The sequence below is a fragment of the Pan troglodytes genome, chromosome 15, assembly GCF_028858775.2.
Source record: "Pan troglodytes isolate AG18354 chromosome 15, NHGRI_mPanTro3-v2.0_pri, whole genome shotgun sequence".
Taxonomy (NCBI): Eukaryota; Metazoa; Chordata; class Mammalia; order Primates; family Hominidae; genus Pan; species Pan troglodytes.
The window spans coordinates 57,552,826-57,571,205 of NC_072413.2; the positions used below are offsets into that span (position 1 = coordinate 57,552,826).

Genomic DNA, 18,380 nt, shown 5'->3' on the forward strand with positions numbered 1-18,380 from the left:
TCATTGAGGTAAAGAAAGTATTTAAAGCCACGAGACTGAATAAAATCACATTGGGAGGGTATGAGCAGAGAATAGTGAAGGACTGAGAACTTGAAATTTAGAGTCGTAAAAAAGAATTGGAACAAGTAAAGGATCCTAAAAAGCAGCAGCCAGTGTGATCAGTGAAATAAGAAAACATGATATTTAGGAAGCTAAGTGAAGGAAGTACAAGAAGGTGGAAGTGATAAACTGTCAAATTCTATTACGAATTTGAGAACTTTCAGGAATTGACTAGACCACTAAACTTTAACAGGATGGAAGCCATTAGTAACCGTGGCAATTCTGAAACCATGTTAGCGCAAAAAAGCAACTATAGTCTCCATAACCTCATACACTTTAATGGCAAGGATATACTCTAGGCCACATATTGGATGTCATTTATATACAACATTTAACTTTCACATTTCTCATGTGCTGAAAACCAGTTGAATGCCAAAGAAACACCATAGTGAATTAGAAAGGTAGGCATTGGATTCACCTTTATCTGTGTAATCACACTGGATATCAATGATAAGAAAGAACAAGGATCAAACTGCAGTGCCTCCTGTCGATCTATGGAGCATTTGAGTTACTCTTATTTGTCCAAATGCACATGGAATTTAAACTTATGGTTGAGTGATTTTGTTTTCCTCAGTATTTTGAATTCCAAATAGGTAACAAGGCTATTAACCAGCTTGCAATTTAAAGATTTAATGAAGGAAAATGAAGGGTTAAGGATTGATAGGAAAGTGTCGTGCAAATTATTTTAGTTTCTTGTATAATTTCTTATAGAAATCTTATAAAACAGCACTGATTCTTCAAATCCACCAAGCGGGAACTAGGTTGCCTCTCCCTATCTTCACAGACAGAGGAAACAGCTAAGGAAGAAAATAGAAAGAATACAAGGAAATTTCTTTTAATTTTCCAGGTAATAAAGAGAAACAGCAAATTTTTTGAATAAAAAGGAGGATCACTTATATCCTCAACCACCACATTACTATAAAGCACTTTTCTTTGGTGAGATTCTACAGGAATCCAAACTCTTAAAAAGCTGGGATTATAGATAATGATAAATCATTACAAATGGAAGATCAATGAATCCTCACACGTTAGCTAACATGAAGACTGCTTATAAATAAAATTTCATCAACGTACTGAGGTTTTTATTCATAACAGCTAGAAATAATTTGAGGTAATCCATATCTTTCACTATGACTTTTTTGTCTAGTTTTTCTTCAAAATATATGTAAACTAATACTATTGAATCACAAAATAAAAGAGTTTTTTTGAGTTTTAGTTGTGGTATTAATTGAGCTTTCTTAATTTTTAATCTGATACTGAAGATAAAGATTATTGCCTATTTTATGAACTGATGATGGTAGATCAGCATTGTACTCTACAAATCCTGTTTTGAAAGACCTATTATAATTTTAATTACAATATATTCAAATATATATGGAAATGAGCCATGTTATAACAGGATTCTACATGTGAGGTTACTTGTCTTTTGGGAATCTGCTCAGTCCACAATTTGTTTCTTAAACTGTCACTGAACCACTGGAGTAGTCCCCGGAAGCCATGTTATAAGACTCCATCTTCTTGTGCAGAGCTGATTGGATCAGGAACCAAAGCTGAGCCAAACACATTCTGATATGAAATCTGGGGATTTTCAGGGGAGAGAGTGTGTTGACCAATCTTTAAAGATTGTTGGACCTGTGCCAGGTCAATTCGGAGGATTTGGCATAGCCAGACATTGCCATGTGCTCACCAAGAAGAGAATACTGTGTGCAGATAAAGAGAGGAGTAAAACACTTTCACAAAATGAAGCACAGACTGAGGCTTTGGATGGATGGAAGACCTCCTTCAGTTTCTGGTTCCAGTCCCACGTGTAGCAGTTTTTGCCCTGAGGCTTCCCTGTATTTTCTCAGGAAGTTTGGCAAGTATCCTTTGAGTAAGAACAACTCTAACAGCATGGGTAGATGGGTTGTAGCCTATGATATGTCCCACTAATGCTGTCCCCCATGGGCATTTTTGTTTATAGGGAGTTCGGAACTGAAATGAGAATAATATATACATTCCAAAGAGTCCTTTCCTTTCCCCAAGCTGACAGCATCTTTAATTTTTTCTCTTGATCATCAGCTAATTTCACAATGAAAAGGTGACTCTATAAAGCTTTCACATATATTTTAGTAAACTAAGAGAATATAATTTTCATGTCAAATTAAAGACATGTTTTTAAAAATGAAAACATAGCATATTAACTATATTATATCATATTAACATATCTCAAAACATTTCAGTAAAAATAAAGCATTACACTTACAGTTTCACCTCCAGAATTGCAAGGGCTTTCTTTAGCTCACTGACCTGTTGTTCCCAATACCTTATTGATTCGTGTAGTCGTGCTATCTCTAAATTGTGATCACTAAGAACCTATTAAAAATTAAACAAAAATATGGCATCCAATCATCACCAAGTGATTCATAACAGCAGTTCAATTCCACTCAATATTCATGAATTACTCATTCAACTTTTACATTAGGAGTGTACTTCAAGGAAAAAAAGCAATCATTATAATTGCTTCTCTATAAAATAAACTTGGACACAAATAATTCTGAAATCATCGGAAAAAAACAAAATTTAGAGGGGAAGATGGCTAAATACAGCAGTGAGAATGTGAAAACTGTTTTTACAAACTTTTGAGACAAGAATTAACTTTGTCTAACACTTAAAAAAATTAAACAAATCCATATTGTCACAATCATCTTCATTTATCATCCCAGGATACCAAAATGAGTATTATTTTAAAAAGTCAAAACAAATTGGGTCTTTTGTCTCCCTTGATACCTATGTTTGTGCTGAAAAGAATTTTTATTTCTTAATATTTAATCAAAATTTAGGAAATGGAATAATTGGATACTGTGAAAAAAAGTTACGATTTACAGGAAGGAAAAATTGATAGAGAAAATTCATAATGAAACAGACATTTTTGCAATGCAATTTTGGGACCAAGAAAAGGAAAGTCTAACTTATTCAGCATTGGGTTTGCATTTCAGCTTGTGAGGGACAATGGCGCTTAGACAAGGCTGATCAAACAAATTCCTCTTCTCTCCAACAGAGAATTACCATGGACATAATATTTAATGCCATCTAACCCTGGACAGCAATGTGGGATCAGAGATACACCTGTGGGGAGAATAGAGGCACTCTCAGCCACGCCAGGTGAGAGAGGTGGGTAAAAGCTACTCAAAATGGTTTCTTTCTCTAGAGCACCCATAGCTAGTTCCAGAGCTAACTGGAGTCGTAGAACTACCATCAGAAGGAGCTAAATGTTGAGAGGCCTCTGATCAATCATCAGAATTAGGGATACATGCTGAAGGCCTGATAGGCCTGACATCTGTTATCTTTAGTCCTCAGTCCTCCTTGCCTGGACAGGTAGGCCGCCTTAAGGGTCACATGCTATTATTTTTTCTGCCAACAACATATCAATGTTACCCAGCTGCAGAGACATCCCATGTGAGAGTTAATCTGAAATTCCTTGTGGTCTCAGTCTACAGCCAAAATACTGTTTTCAAACCTCAGCCAACAACAACGACAACAAACTACCAAATATAATACACTTAATAGGCATGACCTCATTTAATCTTTACAAAAACGCTCTGCAGTAGGCAATATTAATACTTCCATTTTATAGATGAGGAAACTAAAGGTTTGTAGAACTAAGATTTGAACGCAGCTCTGTGTGAGACTCAAGTTTGTGCTTCCAAAACTATTCTCTACTGATGGAGGGGTAGGAAGGTAGGCAGGCTGGATTGTGGGAAGTGGGGAAGGACCCGGAGGCAAATTTACTCCTGCCGCCTTCAAAATAATTTGGGCTTAGAGATCTTCGGAGTACAGGCTAAGGAAGACATATTTCATTTTCCCAAGCTAGTTGGTGGTGCACTCGATTTATGATTTATGAGGCCAAAACTGGAAATATGAGCGTGGGCATGCAGATAGAATACGTTTTATATAGCCTTTCTATTTTCCTATAGGCTTAGTGCTTCCTTACTAAGTTGAAATTTAAAAACAGATAATGATTTTTTAAATGCACATATTTGGGAGAAAATTTTCATTTTATTAATGCTTTGTAATTGGATATCATAATAGATATATTGTAATTAAAATGAGCAGAACCACCCCATATAAAATATTCAGTTTTACTGTTGTACCAGTATAGGTTTGCATGTGATTTTTCAAGACACATAGAAAAAAATACACTAAAGATTCATTAGTTCAATTAATTGTGATAAGAAGTTAACAGGCATTTTTGTTTTAACATACAAGTAGTATTTACATTAACCACTTCAATTATAGTCACCTCCATAAGCTTATGTTTTCTTATCTTCAAAATAAAGATAATCCTCACAAAATACTTACCACAGTGTTGCCTTTCAGTAAATGTTATCACAATTTTTTTGACAGAAGTACAGAGCTCTGATGTATTTTCTAATTTAAATAGACAAATGGTCTCCTTTACATATTACTGTTGCTGTACTCAATAGACAGCCTAAACTCTGTTCTATTATTCCACATTCAGAATTAAGGACTCAGCCCATGGTTATTCATTTTGTTATACAAAATGAAGCAATCTCCTGGAAATGTTATATGTATCAATACATTTAGTTAGTTCTGTATATTTTTTTAAATCAATATTTTAACAGTATTTTGGCCCATCAAATGCAGTTTGTATCTAAGGCATTCCACATTTCCTTCTTCCCATCATATTCCTGAAGAGGAAACCACAATTGCACCATAATGCTTTAAAGAAAGTGTCAGAAAATGTTAACGTGCAGAAAACATCCTCTCAGCATGACATGAAGATGAATTACAATCAACTCCTTTTTTATTGAGGTGCCTAGATAAGGCTTAAAAATATATATAGTTTATTCTTTCTTACCGCTGTGGAAACAGTAACTGTTTCTTTTATTTTTGACATTTTAGTTTGTAATTTATCCAATTCTTTCTTCTTTTGATAAGTCTCCATTCTCTTTACTTCACGGGTATTTTCAAATTCATTAATCTATAGTGACAAGCATAAGAAACCAATTTAAAAAGCCTATTAGCACAACAAAGTTTAGAAAATCTTTTAAAAACAGTGTCAACCTAATTCATATTTAATCTAAGTATAACATATTCAAGTATAGTAATAAGTAAAAAATAAACCTAAAAACCAGGGTTTCCTTATTTTGCAGTATCACAGGAAAAAGCATGAGCCACAAAGGCCAAACTGTACTTATTGAATATTGAAATAGTAAATTTGTAAGAGCAATAATAACAATGATTGTTAATAACTAATTATAAAAGTAATTGCCACGGTAGTGATTTAATAGTAAATCACCACAGCAGTGGTGACTGGATTTACAACGTACTAAGCAAACAAGAGAGTCGAAGGAAGGATTGAAGAAATTATCTGGGAATCTAAATTCACATTATTTAATGGGAAATAAAACCAGCTAAACACAGAGTAAACAAAATCATCAAAGACAGAGCAGCTTGTAATCCTGGAAAACTTCTTACCATTTTATCACAGTGCCACTTGTTAGACCCTAATGAACGATGTCACCCTCTTATCAAAACCACCTCTCCCCCAGTAAACCAGAGCAGAACAAGGAAGAAACAATCATAACCGATCTGATGCTGAATTTTAATTAACATGGCACAGCAGGCAGTTCAGCTCCTGCAGTGGCAGAAAAAGATGCAGTAGTTATCCCTGCCCCACCCTCACAAATTTGCTGCTCTTTAAACATTGTTTTCTCTTTAAGGCCCTCAGTTCTGCCTGGCCCCACTGCATGCTGCTGCTCTCTCTGATTCATTTATCAGGAACAGCAGGGCTGGGCTGGTGCCCTATCTGAATACCCTAGTCCTGTCCATACAGACACAGTCTCAGGGTTATCAAAGGCAACTGGATAAGATGGTAGCCTATTCCTTGTCCCTATATGGCAGCATATAAGCAAGGGGACACCCCAGTGTTACAAATCCTGTCACTTATATTCTTACCCATGAACTGAGATGCTGCTACCAATCAAATGTCTTCCCCAAGAGCAGAAGTGTCCTTGAGTCTCCCGCTTATCCCGTTTTCCCAGCGTGTTCACAGAAGATACCACAGAGGCTGCTTGCCAGCCTTGAGGACAAATAAATTATTTCCCATTTCCTGCTCCAGATTCTATACATTATTGTATTTTAAAGAATAAATCATGCCACTTACCTGTGCAATCAACTCCTGTTTTCTTATTAGATATTCTGCCCTTTCTTTTTCCATTAGCTCCTCTGCCTCTTGAATACGTTTTTTTTGCAATGCTATGTCTTCTCTCTTCAAGTTTATTTTGGTATAAGTCTCATTTATGTAAATAGTGGTGGTGGCTTTTTTCTCCATAGTTTGGTTGAGTGACAGGACAAACCTTGCATGCTTCCTTGCTAGCTCTTCCTGCTTCTCCCTGGGAGGAAAGAATTGCTCACAGAGTGAGAAGCACAGCTCCTAAGAAAGGAATAGTCTGTGTGGTGAGATGAGCCCTCAGCAAGAGGAAAAGTGTAAGGAATACTTATTTTATGACTGTGTTTATGATTGTCTAAACTTGGTTGAAGGCCAGGTGCAGTGGCTCATGCCTGTAATCCTAGCACTTTGGGAGGCCGAGGTGGGCAAATCACCTAAGAGGTCAGGAGTTAGATTCCAGCCTGGCCAACATGGTGAAACCCTGTCTCTACTAAAAATACAAAAATTAGCCGGGGATGGTGGTGTGCTCCTGTAATCCCAGCTACTCGGGAGGCTGAGGCAGGATAATTGCTTGAACCTGGGAGGCAGAGGTTGCAGTGAGCTGAGATCATGCCACTCCACTCTAGCCTGAGTGACAGAGAGAGTCTCTGTCTGAAATTAAAAAAAAAAAAAAAATTGTTTGAGATGAGGACAGAAGGAAACACAAAACAAGCATCAACTTTGCAACTTTTACCACTTTTGAATGTCACGTGGCTTTGCCTCGCCCCACCCGTCCCCAGATGCCAGGTAGTGACCACAGGGTATTTTGGGTTAAAGTATACAATGACTCAAAAGTAATTTTGAACAGGATCTGAATGGGATCTGGCCAGATGAGTGTTTTGATATGGATTGTCATCATGTCTATCTTATCATCCTGAGATAGGCTGTTAAGCTAAAGAAAGAGAAATCTCATCACATCTCCAGCCACCCTGGATGCTATAGCCCTGCAGGCAGGGCCCAACAGAAAGCTCACCTTCCTCTGGATAGAAACTAGGGAAAGAAAAGAGTCTACCTTTACTGTTTGGAGGATGCCTGAAACCTAATTTGAGCCCTCTTACCTTCTCCCAGCTGTAGCCAACTCTGAGCTCAATAGGAGTCATTAACCTCACACATCCATTGCTGGGCGGTGTCCATCTAAGGAAGACCTTAAGATTTTGTCTACCCCGAGGCTAACAACAAAAGGTTTACAAAAGGGACAATCGGTGCTATTTCTCTATTTTCCTTTTTAAAAGCTCCTGCAATGTAAAGACCCTTTTCCTTTTGCTAGTCCTCAAGGCTAGTGAGTTTCAGAGGAATTGTGTTTGAAGGCTCAGGAAAATAAAAGCAGGCTGCTGGGAAGTTTGCTTTCAGAGATCAAACTCCACAAAAGAAATGCAATAAAAAGAAGTCTAGGTGAGAGGCTCAGTAGGTGGTCAGATAATGGGTGCTTTGTGGATGAAGCAGAGGAAGCCTTCTAAGAATGAATCAACTTGAGGACTGGAGCCTCGGGGAAACAAAGCAAAATAAGTGAAATCAAAAAACCTCACCAGGTGTGTTGTGATGGGCTGAGAAGAAAAGAACACTCACAAACACAGTGTGGAGCCTCAGGAAAACACATTCAAACAGCTGCTCTGTCTGTATCTAGTTTTTGAAATTTGCCCAGGACAGGAGACATACCCACCACCTGTCAGGGGCTGTGAACACTTTGATATGCATTTCTCTTTGAAAAAATGATGCAACAAATGATTGTAGCTTGATGATGCCAACACACCTGCCACCACCTTCTGTTTGTTATTGCCTTTCCGTAAAGATTTGTCTAGAGCAGTGGTTCTCCCAATGCGGTCAGGACCAGCAGCAGCAGCATCACCCGTCAGGAATGCAAATTCTTATCCCCACCACACTCCTCCCAGATCTGTTAAATCAGCAATTTTGGAAGCAAGTCCCAGTAATTTGTGTTTTAACAAGCCCTCCAGGTGATTCTGATGCAAGCTCAAGTTTGAGAATCACTGGTCTATAGGAATGTGATGTTGCTGACCGGTTGATATAAATATCTAGCCTGGGTATTATTTTTCTTGCTATTAGTTTAGGAATAGTCTAGTTTATGTAGCAGGCTCTGGCCATGGTGGCTAGCACGCACCACACACAAATCTGTATTGTGAATCCCCAACAGGGATTAGAGTATGTGGTATTTCTCAAACTTATGTAATCATGAACTTTCTCTTTTGTGGAGCATCTCCCAGCACAGGTGTTCTGAGAGCCTGGTTTGGGATCCATGTCCCTGGGTCTTGAGGTCTCTAGCTGATTTCTGATGTTTATTATGTGGGACACCAGGCAACCCTCTGATTATTTTGGATTCCCAAGAAGACTTTTTTCCCCTATGATAAGGGCTCTTTGTGAACATTTCTCACTCTGGAAACTAACATGCTGATATTTATGATATTTATTAAAATTTATCAAATTTTCTCGTAGGGGTAATTCTTCAAGGGGGCCTATCTTTCAGAATATATCTCTTCCTTTCATGAGCTAGCAAAGTTAAGAGTTGTGATCCCCATTTCACAGATGGAGAGTTGTGATCCCCATTTCACAGATGGAGAAAATGAGGCTCACTACGAGGTGTCAGATCTTGAGCTATAGGCAGTTTCATATATTATCTCATTTAATTACAGACACAATCTGGAACCCTGTCCTGGGAACCAGCCTCATCCTCAGTCCTTCAGTGGATTACAAATATGACTAAATATCTTCAATGAACTGAACTAGATACAATAGGTCTGGTTTGACATTAGATTTACAATATAATCCCTGCAAGATTTCTTACTTTGGTGGTGGGGTTTGTAAACTTAATTCTACAAAAATGGAAACTAAACCCATTGTGTGTCTACCTTTGGATGTAGCATTAGAGGTAGTGTGTGATTTACAAACAGTAGTTGCTGCTAGGAAGCTGGATTGCCTCTGAAATATTATAAGCCTCCTGGCTGCTGTGGTTGAAGATTTTCTGCTCTCCTCCTCAGTCCTCTGTAGCCACCACCTTCCCCACCCCATCAGCCTGGGCCATCTCCTACAACCCATCTTCACCTCTCAACTTGCCCTGCCACAGTTCAGATCAGAGAGTAAACCCCTCCCGACAATTTTCCCACTCCAGCCTCAGACCCCTGCTCCCTCAAATACTGAATATAAGAATACCTACCCCAGAGCTTCATTATATTTTGTCAGGTCAGTTATTTTCTTCTTCAGAAGCTCTATTTCATTCTCTGTCCTTGTAATTCTCATTTTTATTGTATTTATCTCAAAAAGATTTAATCTGCGAGCGTCTCGGACACATTCTTCAAAGTAAGTGGAAATATTACTACATTATTTGAGGAAAAGCACAATTGTAGATACTGACTTTCACGCAAAAAAGCTTTCTTTGAAATATTATTTTAATAATGTTTTTTATCAAGCATTTCTTACTCCCTTGGTCCCTCTCAATCTTACCTACTAATTATTTCTCTTATTTCTGCTGCTGCTCTGGTAACCAGCTTTCTGTGGGCTTGGATCAATTTCAGACAGGTGCAGTCTGATAGTGCCTGATTCCCGCCCATTCCATGCACTTCTCACCTCCTGCCTAGGACTTCTGCAACTTCTACATGGGGCTTCTTTATGCACCCACACCCATGCATGTATAACCCAGAAGTACAAGAGGTAGGGTAAGCATCAGACCAGTGATAGACAGGAGCCGGTGCATAAATATTTCTCCCTCTCTCACACTGATAGATAGTCCTGAGAAGAAGTAACACTGGGTCTTGGGGGCTTCTTCTCATAATTAATTAGTTTCAGTTAGCAGCAGCCAACATCATAATCCACCCCATATTTGCTCTCCCTTGACCTCTGTTTTGGTCTCCTTATCCCATCCTCCTCTTTGGATTATACTCCCTAATAAAATAATAATGCAAAAGCCATTGCCTCAGGCTCTGCTTTTTGGGGGAACCCAATGTATTAAAGAAATAATTATTCATCCATAAATAATAAGTCAGTGTAATCACATATGACTTCAAAGGATTATCTCAGTGCATGACAGATGGTCAATACGCATGAATTTTTGAACACTGCTGTTTAGGAAGGTGCTGGACTACTCATTTCTACACAGCAAACTCCCTAGAAACTAGCTGGTAGCTCTCCTGAGAGAGCTAGGACATTTTTTTTCTAGGCTACTAGTTAAATTGCTTGTTGCAGCAGGCCTTCTCAAACTTTGTGTCTCAAATATGCACATACATCATCTGGAGATCTTCTTAAAATGCAGCTTCTGATACAGTGGGTCTAGGGTGGGCCCAGAGATTCTGTATTTTCTCACAAGCTCTTACATGTTGCTTATGCTGCTGAACCAAAGACCACACTTTGAGTAGCAAGGACTTACGACATAAGGCCAACTAACTAAATTTTCATGGTTAAGCATTTAGCATGTATCAAGGACCTTATAAGCTATTATGGTATTTTCCCCCTTCTAAAATATGTTTTTCTGATTATAAAAGCAACCCAATCTAGAAACTAAAGAACACCAAACAAAGAAAAAGAAAAACACTCTTAATTCTACCTTTGGTGTAGATTCTTCTAAATCTGATTTTCCTTCCCTGCATGTATAGTTTGTTGTATTTTCCCTGGCAAACTAGACTAACACCAAGCATATTTTTTTAAATCCACTCTATCAGTCAGGGTCCAATCAGGAGATAGAAATCTCACAGTAAATTGAAAAGGGAAAGTTTAATAGAATAAACAGAGGATTAGAGTAATTAGAGGATTAGGGAATGGGTGGTAAGAAGTGAAGAGAACTTGAAAGCATTCAGAAATAGCAGACCTAAGGAGTAGCCACCATCCCTAGGGCTGAGATACGGTGCTCGAGGAAACAGCACCTGGAGATCTGGGAGCTAGGCCTCATTAGAGAGGCTGCGTCTCATTAGATCGTAAAGAAGTTCATGAAATGCTGGGCTGATGGAACTTGCTGGAAATCTGCTCTCTGGGGGTGTTAGGGGTACCTGCCCACAGAGAGGTGCCATGCTTCAGAACTCACTGCAAAACTACCCAAGGGGGTGCCAGAGAAGCTCTTCATGGAGAGGTGCCTCATTGGTGGCTGAAGCTACCCAAGGGGTACTGGTGGAAGCTGCTGGGCATGTGGACTGCTGGATGCTGCAGGACCATGGCCTGGAGAAGTTGCACACACTGCAAGAGTCAGCCAAGCTGAGCACACTGGAATCAGGAAGAGAACCCCTTCCTCCTCCATATCCCTCCTATGCCCTCTGCTGACAAAGCTGAACATTGTGCCAGCTGGTAAAGGGGAAAATTTACAGGGTCCAGCTTCCTTATCACAAAGTAGAGGCAATAAATGGCTAACTGGAAAATCTACCTTTTTTTTTTTTACTTATTAAGACCACTCTTTTTAGGTTGGGCTCTCTGGGAAACAGATTATAAAATGTGTGTGTAGAGCATTTATTGGGTAGTGCTCTGAGGAACATCTCTTTGGAGGAAATAAAAAGCTGGGCAGAGGAGGAGGTTAAACTGTGATGAGCTTTGGAGCTATGATGATGCTCTGGAGTTGTTCTACATTGAGGCAAGGGAGCCAGACCTTTGTACCCTCATAGTGACCAATCATGAATGCGGGTGGCAGGCACTGGGGAGAGAACATAACTTGGAATTAAGCTTCTCTCTTTTGTTTTTGTTTGTTTGTTTTTGTTTTGAGACGAAGTCTCGCTCTGTCACCCAAGCTGGACTGCAGTGGCGCAATCTTGGCTCACTGCAACCTCTGCCTCCCGGGTTCAAGCAATTCTGCCTCAGCCTCCTGAGTAGCTGGGACTACAGGCATGCGCCACCACGCCTGGCTAATTGTTTTTTGTATTTTTAGTAGAGATGGGGTTTCACTATGTTGGCCAGGCTGGTCTCGAACTCCTGACCTTGTGATCCACCTGCCTCAGCCTCCCAAAGTGCTGGGATTACAGGCGTGAGCCACCTTGCCTGGCCCCTTCTCTCTTTTGTTGAAGGTAATTCCTGGAGAAGAACTCAGCCAACAACATTCCTGGCTTCTGGAGAAATAAAGTTTGACCCTTACCCCAAATATGAAATTTACCTTAAAAAAAAAAAAAAAAAAAAAGAGATCGAAGACCTAAACATAAGAGCTTAAACTGTAACACTCTTAGAAGAAAACATAGGGAAAACCTTCATGGCATTGAATTTGGGAATGATTTCTTGACTGCATCAAAATTTAAAACTTTTGTGCTTCAAATGTCACTATCAACAGAGTGAAAAGGCAACCCATGGAATGGGAAAAAAATTTGCAAATCATATATCTAATCAGTGGTTAACATTCAGAATACATAAAGAACTCCTGCAACTCAACAACAACAAAAAAGAACCTGATTAAAAGATGGATAAAGGACCTGAGTAGACATTTCTCCAAAGAAGATGTACCAAATGGCCAATGAGCAGACAAAAAGAAGCTCAACATCTCTAATCACTGGGGAAATGCAAATCAAATCACAATAAGATACCACTTCACAGCCATTTGGATAACGACCAGATAAAACAAAAACAAAACAATCTGGAAAATAACAAGTACTGGCAAGGATGTAGAGATACTGGAACGCTTGTGCATTGTTGGTGGAAACATAAAATGGTGCAGCCACTGTTGAAAACAGCAAGGCAGATCTCCAAAATATTGAATATATTACTCTGTAAGATCTGACCCCAGTAAAAAAAAAAATTGAATGTACAATACAATCTAGCAATTCTGCTTATGCATAAATATACAAAAAAAATTGAAAGCAGGCACTTGGATACAGGTGGAGTATCCCTAATCCAAAAATCTGAAAACTGAAATGCTCCAAAGAACATTTCCTTTGAGCATAATTTTGGAAATGCTCCAAAACCCCAAACCTTTTGAGCACCTACATTATGATCAAAGGAAATGCTCAATGAAGCATTTCAGATTTATGGATTAGGGATGTTCAACTGGAAAGTATAATGTAAATATTCCAAATTCAAAAAAAAATCAGAAATTGGAAACACTTCTAGTCACAACTGTTTTGGATAAGGGATGCTCAACCTGCATTTGGATACCATGTTCATAACAGCATTATTCACAACAGCTAAAAGATGGGAGCAACCCAACTGACAATTTGCAGATGAATGGATAAGGATATGTGATAGATACCAACAATGGAATATTATTCAGCCTTAAAAATAAAGGCAGTTCTGACACATACAACAGTATGAATGAACCTTGAGGATATTATGCTAAGTGAAGGAAGCCGGTCATGAGGACAAATACTGTATGATACTACTTATATGAGGTACCCAGAGTAGCCAAAACTCAGAGACAGAAAGTAGAATGATGGTTTAGGACAGCCAAGTTGCCTAATTTAATTGGATAAATACCAATTTGGAATGGGCTGATCCATTTATCTATAGTCTATTTAGAAACCAAATTATATAAATTCAAGTGTTATATATACTATTTCCACTTAAAATATAAAAGAAAATTATTACGGACCTTACTGGGTTTGTGTCATGTATGCTTTCTAGCTCTATCTTACATGAGCAATAACTATGAAACTTATCTTGTTGAAAGTACTTCATTCTATTATAAGATCAACTAAATTTCTAGAGTTGATAACCTCAAAAGTACCTTCCAATTCCCTCTTAATGCTATTGGGAAGAGTTTCCAATAGATAGTATAGTTTGTTGAGTTCCATGCTTTCAATCTCCAAAAGATCGATTGTGGCTTTTCTCATTTCTTCCTGAAAATTTAAATTACATTTTTAAAAAGTTAAGACACTAAAATAGTAAGATTGATTTCCTAAACAATGCCCTACAAATGTTTTCAGGGGTCAAAATATAATTTTACTAAATATCTTCTGCCATTATTTTTATTTGGAACAGAAACTGGGAAAAGTATCTACAATCACTATTTAAGGTGTCTGTTAGTTTATCTCTTAATTTCTATTGATTTTATTCTACTGAGAAATTATCTTTTCTTTATGAGTATCTGTTTCTTATATGCAGTTTCAATCCATTTAAAAGGAAAGACTAACAAAAATGGTAATATTGAGAAAGAAAGCTACTTATTAAAATATGGAAATTGCCTATAAAAATATGCTTAGGTATAAAAAAATGGTTTTCTCATACACACCTACAAACCCAAACAAATAGGTAAAGCTGTTATTATTACTTTTAGGTGAGGCTACTTTAAGAAAGGAAACACTGCTGAGAAATCAGTTGGTGGGAAAAAATAGATAAATCATCTTTTAAATAAACTGTCATAATAGCTATAGCTATTTTATGACCTGAGAAACTGCCATTATATTTTATGAATTATAAAAAGCAGACTATATAATTACATATATAGCATCATCACTTTTCTGTAAAAAATGAAATTCAATGCAGTTATCACCTATACCCTGAAAATAGAAAGTATATTCATCAGCATTAATAGTGATTATTTTAATGTGGTCCTTTTGCTTATCTATTTTTTCTAAATTTTTGAAAGTCAACATGTATTACTTTTAAAAATAAAAGGATTGATCTTCTTTTTTTTGAGATGGAATCTCGCTCTGTTGACCAGGCTGGAGTGCAGTGGGTCAATCTCAGCTCACTGCAACCTCTGCCTCCTGGTTTCAAGCAATTCTCCTACCAGCCTCCCAAGTAGCTAGGATTACAGGCTCCCGCCACCTTGCCAGGCTAATTTTGGTATTTTTAGTAGAGATGGAGTTTCCCCATGTCTCGGCCAGGCTAGTCTCGGACTCCTGACCTCAAGTGATCCACCCATCTTGGCCTCCTGGAGTGCTGGGATTACAGGCGTGAGCCACCATACCCAGCCTGATCTCTGTTTTTTAAGAGATTTCACAGCTCAGATATTAAATGAATACAGACTAGATACTTTAACCACAATAAATATTTTGGCCCCTTAAAATCCTAGCGAAAGACATAACTGAAAGAAAGAACCAAGCAGGGAAAAATGTTTCCACAGCACCACAGAGCTGCACAACACACATGATCCCTAAGTGTTTACATGTACCTACTCAAGTAGGATTGTAAAGTATGATTATGTAGTATAGATATATATATATGTGTATAATTATATAAAATATAAAGTAGTAAGAGTTTTATCAGCAGTCTGTGGATTCAAACTCATTTACAGCCATATTTCAACATTTTTAGCAATTTGACATATAGTAAATTCTTATCCAATATTTTTAAATAAAATGGAGAGCCTTCACTACTCTGACTGTGCCAAGGAAGCATTGTCAATGTGATCCTTGGCCGAACAGAGATGTCTGTGACACCTCAGAAGGAAATTCTTTAAATATTTCTTCAACATGTCTTTGATAGGGGCCAGATAAGTGTAATTGAAAGAGTTTCTCTTTTGTTTTCACTAACAGTACAGTCTACTTCAGTGGAACATATGTCAAATAATCTTTGACCAGTTATGCAAGGAATTGCTTACAGAGAACTGAGTTAATTAGCACCATGCTTGCAATTTATTCCAGAGATTGTGTGTTTGTTTGTTTTAAGCAATGCTTATATATTGGTGTCCCAAGCATTTGCCCATGTGGTCCACCTCTTAACTGAACCGTATTATCACCCACATTGCTTTCTCTAAATGAGCTTGCCCTCATCCACAGCCATAAGCCCATAATTTAGTTTTCTTCATGGAAAATCAAGTAACAATCCACAATTGATCAATAATTGTGCAAATCCTTACAAAATTGAGAGAAAAATATTTTTAAGTTCAGGGTAACTATATTCCCTAGTCATCTACTTAATACTTTGAACAGAATTGGTGCTAAATGAAAGTTTGAAGAAATATGTGGAAGATTGAAGAAATGGTTCTTATAGATAATACAATACCAATTTCTTAACAGCTACAGCAATGTCCTTAAGAAAGATCTTAGCTTCTTCATTACATTTAAAATAGTCACTTTGCAGTGATTGTTCTGAAAAAAAATTAGAAAATAAAGATCTCTTATTTATCTATCCAAATCCTACTTAACCTTTTATGATCTAGCTCAAATGCTTACTCGGCTGGAAGTTACATCTTCAGTCTCTGAATTTTTATTGTACATTACACTAATCTCTTTTGTACTTATTTCCTATTCCATAATGTTATAATTTAGGTATATATTTTATGCTCCTTGAGGACAAATGTGCTGGAGATTTACATATTAATATTTTATAACTCAGGGCAAGAGGGTGTAATGATTTTTTTTCCTATGAAATATGTTCTGAGTGTCTAGACATTAACAGAAAAATGTATTTGTACATAAGTACTAGGGTTGCATTGGCATGCCGATCTAGAGATCAAGTATGAAAAGAGTTCAAGGTTCTAGGTCTGTCATTGACAATGACCTCAGATACATGTGAATAATTTAGGTCTTAATAACTTTAGGTCTCCTCAGTGGGTAACATTCCTTTTTTTTTTTTTTTTTTTTGAGACAGAGTCTCGCTCTGTCGCGCAGGCTGGAGTGCAGTGGCACCATCTCGGCTCACCACAACCTCTGCCTCCTGAGTTCAACGGATTCTCCTGCCTCAGCCTCCCGAGTAGCTGGGATTACAGACGTGCGTCACCACGCCCGGCTAATTTTTGTATTTTTAGTAGAGACGGGGTTTCACCATGTTGGCCAGGCTGGTCTCAAACTCCTGACCTCAGGTATCCACCCGCCTCGGCCTCCCAAAGTGCTGGGATTACAGACATGAGCCACCGCGCCCGGCCAACATTCTTCATGATAACATTTACCCAAGCATATTTGCTAAGAATTGTGAAATTAACCTAGCGCATTTAAGAAGGAAAATAAAAACTATCCCAAATTAATAGTAACATTGTAACATAAATCAATACGATTATCTTGAAGAAATGGGATGATTCTAGTGAAGCACTGAAATGTTTTGTTGTTTGGCCTAAACGGTTTTTGCACCGAACAAGAAACACCCTTTCTTGGATTGTCTTACCTTAAGCTTAAGTGACTTGATTACAGGTTCAGCTTTCTAACTGAAAAATACTTTAACCTGGCCCTATCCAAGGTCGTTTTCTATTAGAATCTCCTAAACAACCCTTTACATCTAATTTTTCTTGCTCAACACAACAGGAGCCTCTTAAACACTCCCTTTCCTATTTGCTTGTTAAATTCTCCAGTTTGCCACGGCAAAATGTCGGAGGAAGTTAACTTGTAAAGGAACGGCAGGAAGAGAACTGAAATCGAAGGCATAATCTAAATGCAGGTGTGTAATCAGGTCGCAGGCATAGGGCAGTGGCTTGGGAGTCCCGGATTTGTCACCTCAGTAATTTAACTACTACTGAGGGTTGAGCGAAGTCACCTCAGCTGCGCTAGAGCAGGAGAGCTGGGCACTTGGTCCCACCCGCCACCTCTCTCTCCCCAGCCTCCAAGGAGCGGGGAGAAGGCTCTGCCCTGCCCAGTGATGCCCTGGTTCCGGGAGGAGAGTCCCCGCTCAGGGTTCCCGCTGAGTGCCTCCTAAGCGCCACCTCTGAGGAGACGTCCCTTCCAGCGCCCGAGGGGCGTCTTACCCACAACAAACAGCTGCTCCAGCGCCTCGACCGCGACCGAGGAGCCCAGGGTGGAGGGTGAGGTGCATAACTCCAGGGAGGGGCCGGTGGAGACGGCAGCCGCCTGCACCAGCTTCTCGCCAGCGCCCAGCCCTGGGGTCCAGGGGCTCAGGGCCATTTTGCCGCTCTACTTGAGCGCCTCCTAAGCCAGAGCCAAGGATTGCCGGTTGCCACGGGCAACGAGGACACCGAGGTCCTGGGGCGCCCCCTCGTGGCCCGCACCTGTAGTAGGTACCCTCCTGGTTCTCTAATTTTATCCACGATAATTAAGCAGTCTGGGAAGAATGACTCTCTCTTTAGCTAACTTTTCCCCCTTTCAATTTCCATTGCGTTAGTTCAGGCCTGTGTCTTTTTTTGTGGACCACTGGAATCATAATAATGATCACTTTTGAGCGCATCTTTGTGCCGGGTACTGCAGGAGAACCTTTATATACAGTAGCTCACTTAATCTTCACAAGGACTTTGTGAGCAGGCTCTTTTAGTACCTCCACTTTTACAGACACGTAA

The 18,380-nt window shown here is 38.8% G+C and overlaps 1 protein-coding gene across 3 annotated transcripts in view; it reads right to left on the reverse strand.

Annotated features, from left to right (window-relative positions):
• The window catches only part of CCDC175 (coiled-coil domain containing 175), a 71,426-nt gene extending 53,341 nt beyond the window's left edge, over positions 1-18,085 (reverse strand). Inside the window, exons 1-7 of one of the 3 annotated variants that reach the window (XM_024348603.3) lie at positions 17,835-18,085; positions 16,163-16,248; positions 13,941-14,052; positions 9,477-9,612; positions 6,266-6,494; positions 4,958-5,080; positions 2,342-2,451 (exon numbers count right to left, since the gene is read on the reverse strand). In XM_024348603.3, the coding sequence (XP_024204371.3) occupies positions 2,342-2,451; positions 4,958-5,080; positions 6,266-6,494; positions 9,477-9,612; positions 13,941-14,052; positions 16,163-16,248; positions 17,835-17,991 (953 nt within the window). In that variant the 5' untranslated portion in view covers positions 17,992-18,085. The remainder of the gene's footprint in view (positions 1-2,341; positions 2,452-4,957; positions 5,081-6,265; positions 6,495-9,476; positions 9,613-13,940; positions 14,053-16,162; positions 16,249-17,834) is intronic. The other 2 variants (XM_063793478.1, XM_054666613.2) reach the window with 2 other exon arrangements.
• Positions 18,086-18,380: the final 295 nt, after the last annotated feature.